Source organism: Triticum aestivum, chromosome 6A, assembly GCF_018294505.1.
Source record: "Triticum aestivum cultivar Chinese Spring chromosome 6A, IWGSC CS RefSeq v2.1, whole genome shotgun sequence".
Classification (NCBI taxonomy): Eukaryota; Viridiplantae; Streptophyta; class Magnoliopsida; order Poales; family Poaceae; genus Triticum; species Triticum aestivum.
Genome location: NC_057809.1, coordinates 184872106 through 184889104, shown reverse-complemented (window position 1 = coordinate 184889104; position 16999 = coordinate 184872106). Strand labels below are relative to the sequence as shown.

At 53.0% G+C, this 16999-nt stretch overlaps 1 protein-coding gene across 1 annotated transcript; it reads right to left on the bottom strand.

Moving 5' to 3' along the window:
• Positions 1-408: 408 nt before the first annotated feature.
• LOC123127207 (putative multidrug resistance protein) lies at positions 409-15756 on the bottom strand. Its single transcript, XM_044546785.1, has 6 exons — positions 15369-15756; positions 15206-15260; positions 14488-15124; positions 13841-14381; positions 2152-3039; positions 409-2066 (listed from the first exon to the last, which is right to left on the bottom strand). The coding sequence occupies exons 1-6, from the start codon at positions 15591-15593 to the stop codon at positions 696-698; spliced, it is 3717 nt and encodes a 1238-aa protein (XP_044402720.1). The 5' UTR covers positions 15594-15756; the 3' UTR covers positions 409-695.
• Between the last annotated feature and the right edge of the window lie 1243 nt (positions 15757-16999).

Genomic DNA, 16999 nt, shown 5'->3' with positions numbered 1-16999 from the left:
GGTATTTGTGTGCTGTGAAATCGTCAATGACATTAGTGGTTTGTACTCTAAATTTGACATACAACATGTATATGAACTAGTGAGTTTTGCAAATTATTTGGGGGAGGGAGTGGGGATACCTCCCATAGACTACGCACTAGATCTGCTCATGCTCACATCTCATAAAAATTGCTGGTCTTTTAACATTTTGATACTAACATAGAAAAATTGCAACCACATACTTTGTCTCTTATCTGTTCTTATGACTTTGTCGTATTATTACCGCTCTATGGATTGTAGACCTCATTTATTTGTTTCCTTGTGTTCGTTGTCAATCCACATCTGGGTCAAAGATATAAAACTTTAATTAATGTTTGTTCCTACTTTTGAATTGTGAAACTTAGCTCATGCCGTTACAAATCCGTGTTGTGAATAAGTATAGTGGTTTTGAATAATTATTAGGAGACAGAAAAATAAATACAGATACAACCTAGAAACCTACTATACTGCTTATCTAAGATTTCTTGACCTTTGCATCACTGCAATACATATCCAGCAGTTATATGAATAAACTACAAGCTTGGCACACTTCTATATACTGATAGTGCAACAGGAGGAAAAATAGCCCATTGTCGCCGAAAGTTTAAATGATCTGATCGCCATCCTTGCTTACAGTTCTAATTCAAATACGAGTGCTCTATTGTCATGGAAATACTTTAGTTCTGGTTGCCTCCTTGTTGCAAACTAACCAAGCTATAATATGTTCCAGAGGGACCCTTTGACATGAGGGATGAGTGTGTGCCCTTCTCCACAACAATTCCTTTGTCGAGCACAGTGATCAGGTCACAGTTTTGGATTGTGCTGAGCCTGTGTGCCACCACCACACTTGTCCTGCCAACCATCACTCTCTCCAGTGCCTCCTGTACCACCTTTTCGGACTGGCTGTCCAGTGCACTGGTAGCCTCATCTAGTAGCAAGATGGCCGGGTTCTTCAGGATGGCACGGGCAATTGCAATGCGCTGCTTCTGCCCTCCTGACAGCTGAACACCTCTCTCGCCACACCATGTGTCATATCCATCCTTGAGGTTGCTGATGAAGTCATGTGCATTGGCGGACCTTGCTGCATTCTCAATTTCTGCCTCACTTGCTGTTTCTGTGCCATACACAATGTTTTCTCTGATTGTGCCGGCAAATAGCGTTGGCTCCTGGCTGACCAGTCCAATGTGCCGCCGCAGGGCTCGAAGATTATATGTTTTGATGTCTCTGCCATCAATTTTTACCATTCCCCTCACCGGGTCATAGAATCGCTCTATAAGCCCAATGATGGTCGACTTGCCAGAGCCACTTTGCCCAACCAGGGCTGTTGACTTGCCTGATTGGATGCTTAATGAGAATCCTTTGAAGATGATCACATCTGGCCTTGACGGGTATGCAAAGTCGACTCCTCTGATGTCCACTTCGCCTTTGAGCTTCTCTGGCTTGTATCCTTCAGGGTTGTCAGGGTCGATTTCTGTTACCCGGTCGAGAACAGCAAACACCGAGGCGATTGCATCAGCACCCTTAGCTAGGTCTGTTGTCATGCTACCTGCATCAGCAATCACACGCCCTGTGCTTACTAGAATCATGAAGGTCTGGAAGAGTGCCTTGGCAGTAATGTGGTGCTGAGCTATGAGCCGGCCACCAAACCAGAAGTCCAGGGCCCATGTGCATGTCATCAAGCTCATGGAAGTGCCAAGGCCAAGGCCTGCAATCCACGACTGCCGGATGCTTTCCTTCCGTGGGCCGTTCTGTGCTTGGTTGAAGAGGCCTAAGATGCGGTCCTGGGATGAGAAGGCCGTGATGGTACGGAGATTGGAGACAGCCTCAGCAGCTAGCTTGCTACTTTCAGATTGTGCCTGTATTGATTTCTTGGACATGCTCTTGAGTAAGACACGGCGAGCATAGAAGCAGACAATGATGAGAGGCTGCACTGCTATCATGACAAGGGCCAGGCGCCAGGCAATGACCAGACCCATGGTGCAAGCAATAAGCACCGCAGAAACTGTTTGGATCACCAGCGCCATTCGGTCACCCACTAGAGACCTCACCTGTAACAAAACACAAAATCATTATGCAAGGTTAGATGAATTTCCATTGAAGTATCAACATGCTTAATTTCTGTCTAGTACTTACCACGTTAGCGTCCTTGGCAAGCTGTGAGCATATGGCACCGCTGGAGTTCTCATCGCGGTCAAACCATCCGATCTCGAAAGTGAGGATTTTTGTTAGCATCTGTTCCCTGATCCTCTTGGTGAGGTATTCTCCCATGGCACCGAAGTTGTAATGCTGTCCAATGTTGATCAAGAACGAGAGCACTGCAAGGGCAACAAAGATGAGAGCGTAGGTCCTTGTTTTGTCCCTGATCTCGCCGTGATCGGTCAAGAAGTAGACTGAGATCATGCTTCCCATCGCGTATGCATAAGCAGGCTGGATGCCTCCAAACACAATTGCACTGAAGCCTCCCATAAGCGCCTGCCTCCACTCTGGCGCATTGAGCATAAGCAGCCTTCTGAAGGACGGCAGAGGAAGCTTTGGATCCTCAGTGTTGTCGGCATCGCCTGCATCACCCAGTGACCGGGCTGAGCTTGACCTGCTAGCCGCGGAGAATCTCCTGCTCATGCTGTGGCTGCTGGACTGCCCCAGGGCGGAAGTGCTGCCGGCTCCACTGACCTCATCAACCTCATTCGATTCTCTAGTCTGCTGAAGGCGAACTAGAGATGAGTAGAGGCCATTCTCATCGGCGATGAGCTCTTCATGGGAGCCCAGCTCCTTGACCTCGCCGTACTGCATGACAGCAATCATGTCAGCATTGCGGATAGTGGAGAGGCGATGTGCAACGACGATAGTCGTCCGGCCCACGGAGGCCAGGTCGAGTGCCTCCTGTACGACACGCTCTGACTCAGTATCCAGTGCACTGGTGGCTTCATCAAGGAGGAGGATCTTGGGTGACTTCAGGATTGCTCTGGCAATAGCAATCCTCTGCTTCTGCCCTCCAGACATCTGGACACCACGCTCACCCACCTGTTTTTATTTCAAGTGCGGTTAATATCAGACTGTCAGAGTATGAACCACAACTTCAGTTCACAACTTCACATAAGAAGGAAAAATTGGAAAGTATCAATAGCTTAAGATGAACTAGTTTCTTGATGAGCTAACAATTGTAATCCTTAAATGGGTTATCATATTCATCCATATATGTAAATTTACCCTCCCTGCATACCGTGCCCAGAAAATTGAACACATAAGCTGTCAATGGTAGTCAAACGCGTTGCAGGGAATAAAACAGCAACTTTAGTTGATAAATAAATTATAGGCAGGAAATCTTTGTTCTGGAGACCTAGAAACGCTTGGAAGCATCAGCATCAGAGGAATATAGCAGTGTCATTTCAAGTATGAGATCCTGCTTGTTCCATCAATATTTCGGCTCATTATTTAACCGTATGGCGTCAATTCATCATGGACAATGATAGTCCCTGAAAGTTGATCCAAGTATGTGTTTATACAATATCTGATTCATTTTTTCATTCTCAGAACTAATTCATCTTATCCTTCCATGTTAGTTGATCGATCCATTGCCGGAATAGTGGTTCCGAATCAAACTGATAAACACCCTGAAGGCAGTACAGTGGAAAGATTAAGGTGCCTATTATTTTCATAGGACACTTTACTGTGTGTGATCTTTTCATAGTACTTGAACAATGGGAATGGAAGTTCAGTAGGTGGATACGAACTGGCAGATACTCAACAGGGACAGGGAGGGTAGTATTTTTAGTGCCTATCAGGTCATTGTGTTAGCTGGTTCGCCCACATCAAAATCTAGTGCGTCCTAATTTTATGCGCCCCGCGGCAGGTTTGCACACAGTAGAAATGGTAGTGGTGGGGTTTCTGGCCATGAATGAACTTTTGAGGTTTACATGCATGCCACTTGGAGTTCGAATCATCAGGGGATCTCTCATTATTAGCTGGGGGCTGCATCTTGAAGAATACCTATGTTGGAACAGCACAGCGGCTGGAAAAAGACACACCCTTTTCCCTTTAACGCTGAGTGAGAGTTTGCAGTGACCGGCCGCAGCGGACCAGATCAGTGATGCTTTTTCTGAATCGTTTTTGATTTTTTGGTCGATTAAAGTTGCCTTTCGGAACCAGCCATGGCACGACACGTACGCACGCACGGCGCACAGGCACTTCCTTCTGTCAGATCTCTGCCTAACATATTGCTGTCAAAAATATTCAGTGCATGACAGGACCAGGGTGAAAATCCTGTTTGCTGGGAAAGTTGGAACACCATAACTGTTGGCTGGCAAGCCTTTTCTGGTTACTAGATTTGCAAAAAGGCCTCCTAGCTGCTTGCCAGTGCCCACCGACCATGGACATGGAGGCCTCCCTTTTCCACTTGGGTTTCACCACTCTATGATTCCTAGCCCCCGCCATTGGCCATATTCGAAACTGCCAAGCGAGTGCTTTGAATTTCCATGCCATCTCCACTCGAACTGAATTACCGTGAAGTGGTGTTGTAGCAGCCTTAGAAGTAATAGTACCGACACTTTGAGCTAACAGGGAAAAAAAGATGAAATTTATAGGGCAATTTATGCTGGATCCTAATATTTGACCTTAGCTTATAATTAAGCTTATGCTGCCATCTAGAACTCATGCTGCCATGCAGTACGGGTATTTTGGAAGACATCTGGTACAATATTCTTTCGGTAATGAAAACGATGGAGATATCATAATGCACTGATTTGTTGTTGCCCAGAAGTGGACGCATGATGTGTGGCAGGTCAGGTCTGCTGGAGAAGAACTAAGTGGAGAAGAACTGTATGCTGAAGCGAAACTGAACTGGTGGCAAGGGTGGCTGAACTGTATGCTGAAGTTGAACTGGTGACGGATAATGCACTTTACGCCCACGCACCACGAGGCGGCCACTCTCGGCGGCCACTCTCCTTCATCCCAGAGCAATGTGCCGCAGTGTGATGTTTTGTGCTCCCTCCATCCCAAAATAAATGTCGTGGTTTTACTTCAAATTTGTTCGATTTAAACTAAAACAACGACACTGATTTTGGGACGGAGGGAGTAAATCGTTGCTTAGAGCTTTTTGTTTCTGTTTTTGTTTTGTCTGATGATGCACCTTAGTTTGCGGGATTTCTTGTTCATTAGCTTGCAGACTTCCAGCGCCTGACTGTGTCCTCAGGTGTTCATATGTTTATCAGCTTTAATTTTAAATAACTTCAGTATGTAATGAACTCTTTTGTTGCAGGATGATTTGGTGGCTTCCGGTGCCTGACTTGGTGTTAAAATTTTGTGCATATGCGCATGCATCTCCAGTCTTGGGATCCTTGAGGGCGCTCCAAGGGTACACTTGTCACACTGCAAGTCTCCATCCATACACCTACATTTGTACCCAATATTATGGCATCGCTTCCATTCTGCTGACTTGGTTCAACTGAGTCCCCCATTTGGAACTTGGTGCAGGAAGGGCAACATTTATGGAGACTGGATACTGAGAGGATCACTTTCTATGTGATGGCATATAATGATACTTATTGCGCGCTTGCTTATTCTTTAGGCGTCCGAAAAACATTCAGGCGCCAGTGAATCCGCGGAGCTCCGAGGGTGAGACGGGGATGCGGCGCCGAAGAGTAGCGGGAGCCGACAGTTCATCCGGCGTCGAAGGGTGAGTCTACGGGCAGACGCAGGAGGAGGAAGAACATGACTCTGGCCTGTGGGATATTGATCGGACGGTTGAGGGAAATTTGATTGAACTGGTTTCTTTTTCAGACGACTTTAGTGCTCCCTCTGTCTCAAAATGTAAGACGTATCAACGTAAGGGCAGTCTAACATGCCCCCCCCCCCCCCTGTGCGAACCCGCTCCGGCGACCACAGCCACCCACCTGCGTCCGTCCGCTCCGGCGGCCACAGCCACCAAAATCCAGGCAGTGTCGGTCCAGGTGGACCCCGCCTCCACTCCCTCCCTGTGGCGCCCTCTCGGGTTCCCCACGCCCCCTCCCCCTCCACCGCGGGATCCAGCGTGGGATCCAGATCTGTCACCGCGTCGGGTGCTTCGCTCGGGCTCATCGGTCGTCCCGGAGTCGCCTGAGCACGGGGCCGCGGCTATGGGCGGAGCGCGGGGCGTCTCGGGGCCCAAGCGCGTGAGCTTCGAGATCTCCTCCAGCTGCATTGATGCGGGCCGGGGATGTGCAACTGCGCCACCATTCAATGAAGCTTCTGATGCGTATCCGTCTGCTGGGTGCATTCATGCTGCTGATCCTCGGCCAGCTGCGCCCGCGCCTGTGCAGTCATGGGCATCCCTCGCCGGTCGCCCTTCCAACTCCTATTCAGACAACAACGCACACCAGTGGCAGGTGGTGTGCCCGGCGCATTGGTGGCGCCATCAAGGCATCTGTGGTCAGAGGGGGCAGCCGCACCGCGCGGCCGTCTCGTCATCTGGCACCGGGAATCGAGCGACTTCATGGAGAGACAGAAGGGCGGTGAAGCCTCATAAACGCAAGTGCCATCGTTGCAAGCAACGCGGGCATATATCCGTGGACTGCAGGGATCCCATTGTCTGCGACTATTGCAACAGGCAAGGCCACCGGCTCCGAGAGTGTTCCACCAGGCTGCAGCAGCTTCGCGCTCGACGCGCTCCCACTGTGCCCTTTCCACCTCGCCCGCGCCCCCTGGTGCCGGCTGCCATGCCACGACTGGGTGAGTCGGCCTCGCGTCCCGCGGAGGGGGTTTGTCGTCATGGCGTCCACGCCAGACATGGACGCGCAGGCGGCGGCGCTCGCCAACGTTGCTGCTCTGGTCTGGCTCGGCGGCAACCGCCCGCGGATCAACGCGGCCACCATGGAGGAGGCGATCCACCGCTACACCAGGGTGCCAAAGGCGGACATCACGGTCGTCCCCCACCACCCGGAGGATTTTTTCGTCAAGTTCACCTTCCCGCATCACCGGGATTTGCTGACGGCGGCACCAGGCAGGTTCTCTCATGGGGACCTTGACATCCATGCGGCCAACTGGAGGCCGCTGACCAGGGCAGATGCTGCGTCCTTCCACCACCATGTCCACTTGTGCCTTGAGGAGGTGCCGTTGCAGGCATGGTCGGAGGAGGCGGTCGGCAAGATCATCGGCAGCTCGTGCATCCTCCACTACTTCGACATTGCCACACTGCAGAAGGTGGACGCGACCACTTTGGACCTCTGGGCATGGTGCGTCAACCCCTCCACTATCCCTAAGGTCATGTGGGTGACCATCGTCGGCAGCGAGGTCGTTGTGTCTACATCGTCCATGGGCAGGCGCAAAGGGCTCACCTACAGGGTCATAGTCCATCTGGACAGGCTAGAAGACTTCACCCCGTACGAGGACGGGTCCATCCCGTCGAGGCCACGCAGCTCCGACCGCTATGACTAGGTGCACGGGATCGTCGACGGCGAGGCCGCGCTGCGCGACCGGGGGCATCGGCCGCCCAGCAATGGAGGTGGTGGTCGGCGGCGTGATGATGATGGCAGAGACCGCCGCGGCGACGAGGACCGGAGCCGAGAGGAAGATCGCCGCGGGCGCCGAGACGACCGTCCTGCCTCCTGGCGCGGTCGCGGGCTGCGGATAGGCGGGCGGAGGATGGGCGCCACGAGGACCGGCGGGACTACCGCCGCGATGGGCGTCGGCATGAGGAGGGCGGCCGAAGGATCGACCTATCCAAGGTGCAGCTGTTGCCCGAAGGTGCAGTCATCCCTGCCTCGGGACGCCGTCGTCGGGCCATGTCACCAGTCTCCACAAGACGTTGCAGTTCCAGAACCGTGGCGAGGACACCTGACAAGCGCCGCTCACTTGTTGCTGCCCTCGCCTGGCGCCTTAAGAGGGCGGTTGCGGGATGCCTGGGTGTCCACTCCACGGCCGTGGTCACCCCGTCGTCGTATACCGTCGGCGCTCCCGGCTACGCCGTCCAGGACTACTTCGGTTGGGGCACGAGCTGCTGCTGAACCGGAGGTGGCCCAGCTGAGAGCTGCTCACGCGCGAGGCTTCTCTGCAAGGGGGAGCCAGGTGTGCAGCAGCGCTAGAGGCTGCTGCTAGGTCGCCCAGGACGTCGCTGCATGTGCCAAACACTTTTCCAGGCCAGGCCAACTGCTCTACTATGCCTTTTACGGCGAACGAGCCTTCAGAGACATCACCAATCCTTGCCACCCCATTGGGGTCACCGAGCCCTGAAGATGCCATCTCCACACCCTTGTTTGTGCAGAGGGAGGCCCCCTTGCTCCCTACGCCGCAACCCACCAAGACGGCGGACCACGCAGCTAGGCGCAAGACTTTGGCGCTGGGGTTCTCGCTGAGCAGGCGCAGCGCCCGGCTAAAGGCAAAAAACAGAGGAACACCAGTGGCTCAAATGGCTCAAAAGATTCTGTGCCAACGTGTGGGGATCACGCACGAAGGAAACCAGATCACTGAAGAGGCCATCTCCAAGTTCCCTGAGCTGTTTTGAGGACAGCTACCTCCCATTGCTGTCGGGGCACTCCGTGCACTATTTCGTCTGGATTGTGATCTTGCAACAACCGTAGAAGACGCCCTTTCTGGAGCATGGTGGAGCAGAGGGGCTGGACCACGAGGAGGCTGTGCAGCTAGACGACACTGCTACTGTTTGATTGTCCGCCTGGTAGTAGTCATGTTTGAATCCTTTTAGTTCGAGATGTTAGTCCAGTCCAAGTTCTCTTTTCTGTGTGAAGCCAATCCCTGTTCGATGGCTGTTGTTCCTCATGTATGGTTGTGTCCGTTCCTGTACTTGCAACCGGCTGTATGCCTTGATGTAATGAAGTGGTTCTTTGCCACGGTCTCTCTGATGTCAAAATTGTCTAGATGAGTGAACACAACCTAAGCATTATCAGTTGGAATGTGCAAGGACTAAATTGTCCGGATCGCAGAACTACCGTGCATGAGGCCATCTTCGCATCCCGCTGCAACCTGCTGTGCATTCAGGAGTCCAAGTTAGCTGCCCTGGACGCGGCCACATCGGCCTATCTTGGTGGATATAGGCTGAAAGGCTTCGCTTTTTTGCCAGCTTTGGGTACTAGGGGAGGAATAATCTTGCTTTGGAACGAAGATACCATCAGCGCCTCTGACATCGCCGTGGGGGAGTTCTACCTATCGGCCATGATCACGCTCCTCAACTCCGACATCTCTTTCAAGCTGACCAAAGTGTATGGCCCGACGGACAGTAGAAGAAAAGATGATTTTTTCGCGGAGTTGCTAGCCCAGAAACCTGCAACTGGCACCTTATGGCTTGCAAACGGGGATTTCAACCAGATATATAAGGCGTGGGACAAAAACAAGAGGAACGCAAATATCTCACGCATAAATCGCTTCCGCAACGCCCTGAATGCCTGTGAGCTAAAGGAGATACATTTGCAAAATCGTAAATTTACGTGGAGCAACGAGAGGCTTGATCCTACGTTGTGCAAGCTCGATACTTTTTTCTGCAACTCCGACTGGGATATCCAGTTCAGTTCCCACGCCCTCTCCGCCATGGCAACTTCTCTCTCTGATCATTGCCCACTCATCCTAGCTAGCGAATATGGGCCAAAGAAGCTCCAGATTTTCAGATTTGAGAATTTCTGGATTAAGTTGCCGGGCTTTGGTCAGGTTGTTGCGGAGGTGTGGGGAAAGCCTACCAAGCACACTGAGCCTTGCCGAATACTTGCCGAAAAGCTTCGTCGGCTCGGCGTCGCGCTGCGAAGATGGAGCAATAGTTTCTTTTCTAGTGCAAAGCTACAGCTCACGATGGCTTTGGAGGTTATCCTCGGGCTTGACATGGCCATGGATCTAAGGCCTCTTTCTCCGGAGGAATGGGATTTGAGGATGAGGCTCAAGAGGAGAGTCATTGGCTATGCGATTCTGGAGAGGGCAAGGAAGAGGCAAGCCTCGAGGATCAGGAACCTGAAGGAGGGTGACGCCAACACAAAGTTCTTCCACATTAAAGTGAACGCACGGAGGAGGAAGAATTTCATCCGCAGGCTGCGGGTGGGGGCTCTTTGGGCTTGCACGCACAAGGAGAAGGAGAAGGTGGTTCATGACCACTTCTCCACTATGCTGCAAAAGAAGCCTCGACCGCATAGCGACCTTAATTGGAACAACATAAACTTCAATCAGTGTGATATGTCCAGCCTGGATGAACCGTTCAGCGAGCATGAGGCCCTTGACGCCATAGGAGACATGCCCAAGGATAAAGCCCCGGGGCCGGATGGCTTTACGGGGGCCTTTTTCAAGGCTTCTTGGGAGGTCATTAAGGCGGACATCATGGCTGTGGTCAATAGTTTTGCCGACCTACGTTCTGAGCACTTCCAATGGGTGAATACGGCTAACGTAGTTCTCCTTCCCAAGAAAGATGGGGCGGAGAGCATCTCTGACTTCAGACCAATCAGCCTCATCCATGCGGTGGCTAAGATTGTGGCCAAGATGATGGCAACTCGGTTAGCACCATTCATGCACACTCTGATATCCATAGCCAGAGCGCCTTCATCAAGTCCAGAAGCATCCACGATAATTTTATGTATGTGCAACCTTGCTCGGCGGATGCACCGGTTAAAGAAGCCTACCCTCCTCTTCAAGCTAGACATAAAAAAGGCTTTTGATTTTGTCAGATGGGACTACTTGCTCAGCCTTCTCAGTCGGCGTGGTTTCCCGACACGGTTCAGAGATATGCTCACCGCCCTGCTGCAGTCGTCCTCATCCAGAGTCCTTCTCAATGGGATTCCGGGTGAGCCTATGTGGCACGGTGTGGGCCTCTGGCAGGGAGAGCCGCTCTCCCCCCTTCTATTTGTCCTGGCCATTGACCCTATCCAGAGCATTCTCGACACCGCCACAAGACAGGGCAAGCTACACCGGATAGGGGGCAGGGCCACCTGCATGTGCTCCTCGCTATATGCCGATGATGCCGCCATATTTGTGGCGCCTTTCAAGGAGGACATCCAGCAATTAACCTCCATCCTGGCTGGGTTTGGCGAAGTCACCGGTTTCACAACGAACCTCGAAAAGAGCTCGGTGGTTCCTATTAGTTGCAGCGGCATTGACCTGGATGCCGTTCTTGAGTGCTTTCCGGCCAAGCGTGCTACTTTCCCAATGCGCTACCTCGGCCTCCCGCTGTCCATTCACCGGCTCAGGAAAATTGATCTTCAACACTTGGTAGACAAAGCTGCAGGGAGCTTGGTTCCTTGGCAGGGCCGGTTCATCACGGCGGCTAGGCGAACCGAGTTGGTTAGATCGGTGACCACCTCCCAGGCCACTTTCCATGCCACAGCGATTAAACTTCCTGAGAGTACTCTGAGCAATCTTAATAAGCTCGAGAGGGCCTTCCTTTGGGCGGGAGCAGAGACGGTCTCTGGCGGGCAATGCAAGGTCAACTGGAAGGCCGTGTGCAGACCAAAGAGCCTTGGCGGCTTGGGAGTCCTCGACCTTCACTTATATGCGAGAGCTTTGCGCCTAAGATGGCTATGGTACGAATGGAAGGAACCCGATAGACCATGGGTCGGCTTGGGAAACCCATGCGACTCCATGGACAGAGAGCTCTTCTATGTGGCGACTACTATCACCGTGGGGGATGGTCGGATGGCGCATTTCTGGCACTCACCGTGGCTGGAAGGAAAGAAACCCAAGGACATCGCCCCGCTCGTGTTCGCGAGCTCATCCAACAAGAATAAATCTGTAAAGGAGGCCATGCAGGATCAAAATTGGGTGCACTGGATTAAAATGGAGGATGGGCTTTCAGTTGACCATATTGCACAGTTCTGCACACTTTGGGAGAAGCTCAGCCAAGTTGAACTTCGAGATGACCTGGCCGATGACATAAAGTGGAACCTCACGACCAATGGCACATATTCGTCCGCCTCGGCCTACAAGGTGCAATTCGAAGGGGCGGTGGCAACCAACATGAAGAAAGTGATATGAGGAAACTGGGCACCCCCCAAGTGCAAGTTTTTCGCGTGGCTCATCAACAAGAACAGGGTTTGGACGGCAGACCGGCTACAACGGCGAGGGTGGCCAAATTGCAATTTATGCCAACTATGCAAAAGGGAGCCGGAGACGGCGGCACACATTATGTTCCAGTGTAGGTTCTCCATGCGCATTTGGAATGCGGTGAGATGTTGGCTTGACACGCCGGAGCTCGACACCGCCGATTGGGTTGGAATCTCTTCGGTCCATGAGTGGTGGACTAGAACGATCCTTGGCCGCGGACACCGGAGGAAGACGATCTCTTCGCTTGTAATGCTAGTCTCTTGGGAGGTTTGGAAAGAGAGAAACGCGAGGGTGTTCCAAAAGAAATCCTCAATGCCAACCACGGTGCTAGAGGGCATCAAGGTGGAGGCCAGGAATTGGGTTCTGGCCGGGGCTAAACACTTGGGATCCTTGATGCCGTGAGAGTAGTCCGTTTTGTTTTCGCATTTGTTGAGGAGTAATGACCCTCATTGAGACTTTGTTCTATACTCCTTCTTTATTAATGAGATGAGGCAAAGCTTTTGCCTCCGTTTTAAAAAAAATGTAAGACGTTTTTTGATTTTGAGACATAAGAGAGTATTTCCTTTACACTTGGTCAAGATAACTGAGGTGTTTTATTTTGGTGGGATTGGGAACTCGACAGGATGATCAGCTCCCCCGAATCCCAGATTGCGTAAGGGCTTTTCTTCTTCTTCTTTTTTTTTGCGGGGGCGTAAGGGCTTTTCTTCAGAGGCAATTAAGGGCCATGTTCTCTGCCCGCGGCTGGAGTTCTTAAAAAAGGTGACCACACTAGAAACAAAGGGTGCTTCTTCCATACGCTCAAAAAAAAAAGGGTGCTTCTTCCAGAAAACAATCAATAAATGCCTTATTAAGAACCCCCCCTATAAAAGGAAGGCACAACTCGCAACGCACAAAGGGAGGAGTTGGGATTCCAGGGCCACACGCCGCGGCTGCCTACCAGTACTAGTCCTGTTCAATTAAACAAGGAGGAGAATTTCGCTGTGGCATGTTTAGTTATTCTGTTGGTTAGTTTGGGCCAGTTTGAGCAAAATATCAAGGTGAATATGGTTCCACACGCACCATTGGGATCTTACTATTCATCAAGCAATGTATTTTTTTCTGGATTATCATGGATGTCATTTCTTAGCGAAACTTCACAATCGACTATCTATGTTACAACAAAATTCAGTACTACTATTTTGTAAAACTTTTTTTACTGTTCATGGGTGCACGTGGAGCCATGCTCCAAAAATTCCCGCCCCGTTTGTGGTTGCTACTATGCTGCAGGGGTATGAAAATGGAAGCACCTTTATGGTTGCTACTATATTCCTTCTTATTCTTATCTTTTCCAGTTCCAGTAAGATTTTTCTTGCATACACATACTCCATAACTAAGCATGTCCATGTCAGTGCAAAGTAGAGCTTCCATTTTTTGGGATGGTGCTCTATGATTTGTATATTGTTGATCTCTCTTTAGAATCTAGCCTTTAATAGTACGTTTTAAAACTATCTGAATCGTATTCCTTTCACTAGTAGTAATCGATTGGCTCTCGCTCTTGACTTTTGGGAGAAAAATACACATGGAGAGAGCAAACAGAGAAGGAAAAGGAAACAACAACATGATGAAAATTCTCGCCTTTTTACCGCATTTTGTGTGACTCCGTACTCCAATCCACCGAACATGTTAGCAGAAAGTTCGCAGAGAAAACAACTCAGACGAATCGCATAAGGAGAATTTCGCAACGGGAACAAAAGTTGACGAAAATGAAATTGACAGCGACTCGCCATGGATTGCGAATCACGGTACTACTAGAGTAAGAAAAAAGTTTGTAGTAATTGATTGTTACCTGTGTGTCGTAGCCCTGCGGCAGCTGGGAGATGAAGTTGTGCGCGTTGGCGGCCTTGGCGGCGGCCGTGACCTCCTCCGGCGTCGCGTCCTCCTTGCCGAACAGGATGTTCTCCATGATGGACGTGGCGAACAGCGCCGGCTCCTGGCTCACCAGCCCCATCTGCGTGCGCAGCCACTTGAGCCGCAGCCGCCGGATGTCCACGCCGTCCAGCGCCACCTCCCCGCCCGACGGGTCGTAGAACCGCTCCAGGAGCGCCACCACCGTCGACTTGCCGGACCCGCTGCTGCCCACCAGCGCCGCCGTGCGACCCGCCGGCACGCGCAGGCAGAAGCTGGCGAAGATGGGGCTCTCCGGCCGCGACGGGTAGCAGAACTCCACGTTCTTGAACTCCACCTCGCCGGCCACGTTCGCCAGCTCCTCCCCGGTGTCGCTGCCCGAGTCGATCTTGGGCACCCGCCGGATCACCGCCAGCACCCGCTCCCCCGCCGCGCTCGCCTCCGAGAAGTACTTGACGTTCGACAGCCCCGACCCCAGTGCCCTGCATGCACGCGTTTTTCAAGGATCGTCGTTAATGGCGGCGCGCGCGCGGCTATGTGTCGTGCATGGACAATGGACCGGAAACTAGATAGATTATTGCCACTTACAGGCCGCCGAGGATGATGGAGGCGGAGGCGGCGAAGACGGTGCCGCCCTGGTAGCCGTGGTACATGACGAGGCGGCTGCCGTACCAGACGTTGAAGGCCCAGATGGCGAAGGTGATGCCGTTGCTGCCGACGGCGATGCCCTTGGCGAGCCCCTGCTTGATCCCTAGCCGCGTCGACTCCTCGAGCGCCGCCGAGAAGTGCGCCATGGTGGTGCGCTCCGCCGCGAAGGAGTAGACGGTGCGCACCGAGGAGATGGCCTGCTCGGCGACGGCGCCCGGGCGCGTGTACTGCTCCCTGATCCGGCGCGCGAGGCCGATGAGGATGCGGCCGTACATGAAGCCGGGGATGATGAGCAGCAGGACCGACGGCAGCGCCACCAGGGTGAGCCGCCACAGCAGCGCCAAGGCCACGGCGTAGCTGCCGAAGAACATGGCGGCGTTCATGACGAAGTTGGGCACCTTCTCGCTCAGCACGTCCTGCACCACCAGGCTGTCGTTGGAGACGCTGGCGATCACCTCCGCCGTCGACCCCACCTTTAGGTCGAAGTACTCCACGTCCTGCCGGAGCACCGCCGCCAGGTACCGCGCGCGCATCCGCGACGCCTGCCGCTCCGCCGTCCGCGACCAGCAGTACCCCTCTGCACACGCATCGATCACATTGAGAACTGCATGGCTGCATGTACGCCATTGGCACGGCATCCAAATGTATTCTCACTCACCTAGGAACGCCATGACCCAGCAACCCAGCGCCAAGAAGACGAGGTTCCGCGCGTTCTGGCCGATCGAGTGGATTCATTCCAACACGGGAATTGCATGTCAATATCTCGTCATGGCTGCCACGGCCGGCTGAACAATGGCCAGAAAGAAATGCTGAAGTCGTACCTCGTCGATCTTGGAGCTGAACTCCTGGAGGAGGTCGGGGCCGCTGCCGAGGTCGTTGAAGATGCGGCTGGTGATGAGCAGCATCGCCGGCGTGGAGATGCCGTCGCCGATGGCGCCCACCAGGCCCAGCACCATGAGCGCCACGTCCGCCGCGTCGGCGTGCATGAACACCGACACGAGCGACGAGCCGAAGGGCGCCTTCTTGGCGTCTGCCGCGCCACCCATGCCCGGCGAACCCGCGAGCTCGCTCGTTGGTTGCTTCCGATGGAGAGTTTTACTCGATATGTTGGCTGACTCTAGGTTGGAGTATGGAAGTATAACCCGGCCTCCTTTTTAGGTCGTTTGATTAGGTGGTAGACTCTGACTTGTCTAGCCAAGCTCGTCCGCCGGAGGAAGAGAGGGATGGCCCCGGCTGGCTTATATATAGGGCGCCGGGCAGCAGGTGCAGGTGCATGCGCGAGCTATCCTGCTTTTCTCTTGATTCCCGCCTGGTCCTGGGAAATTCTGTTGCGTCGACGCAAGAACTAACTGCGGCGCTAAAAATTTGTCCAAAAAGAAAAAAACTGCGGCGCTAAAAGGATGGCCCTGAAAAATCTCCAGCACGAGGCTTTGCCTCAACCCACTTGAGACATTCAAGCCTTGGAGGCAGCAGGCGCTAGCGTTTCTGTGTACCGCTCTTAAATTCGCGATGTTAAGAGTATCTATAGCCAGAATTTGCAAATCCGGCCCATCAAACACGCATCTGGGACCGATCACATCTTAAATTAGTCATTCTGTATCTGATTTTTCATATTTTAGCTCCTAGATTCATACAAAGCATGCAAAAGAAATTCTACGTACTACATACTACGTGCTAACCTAGGTCATCGGAGATGTCCATGATAACGGTGCCTTGCGCCGGTTGGACGGGCGGGTAGGAGGGCTCCGGCTCATCCTCCTCCTACTTGACCTCATCCATGTAGACGAGCATCTCCGCCTCCTCCGCGGCCTGCTGCGCCTCCATCTCCTGCCGGCAACGACGTCTGGCCTCTGCAGCCGAGTCCGAGCGGAGGGAATCGAGGATAGCCTACAGATCCGCGTCGCCAACGTCCCCCATATCCTCCTCCTCCTTCCCTGGATCCACTGCATCTGGAGGTAGCCCCGCCACGTTCCGGGCTTCGTGCCTTGCCCGGATCTGCTCAAGGAGCTCGAGTCGGCGCTCCGGCGTTACAAATGGCTCGTTTCTCACCCGGCGGCGCGGGGGCATGGCTACTAGACGGACGGGAGGGGGGGAGTGGAAAGTGGCGGCGGCGGCAAACATGCATAGGGAAATGTGGATGGTAGGGTTTTGGTGCCGCCGGTCGACTTAAATAGCTGGGCTAGGCACTACGCGGCCTGCCGGAGCGGCGACACCGGTCCGACGAAGGAGACGAGATTCGGACCGCCAGGTTTCTGAATGTTTCCGCGTGGGACCCGGCCGTTAGTCCGACGTGGCGGTCGTGCTCGAGCGGCCCCATATCCGTTCCATATTTGGGTTGGATATGAGGGGTGCCGGTTAGCATGAGCGTTTGAGACCCGTTTGAGGGGTCGTCTGGGTCAAAAAATCGTGACCGGTCAGTGACCGGATGGGCCGTCCGGACGTTTGAGGAGTG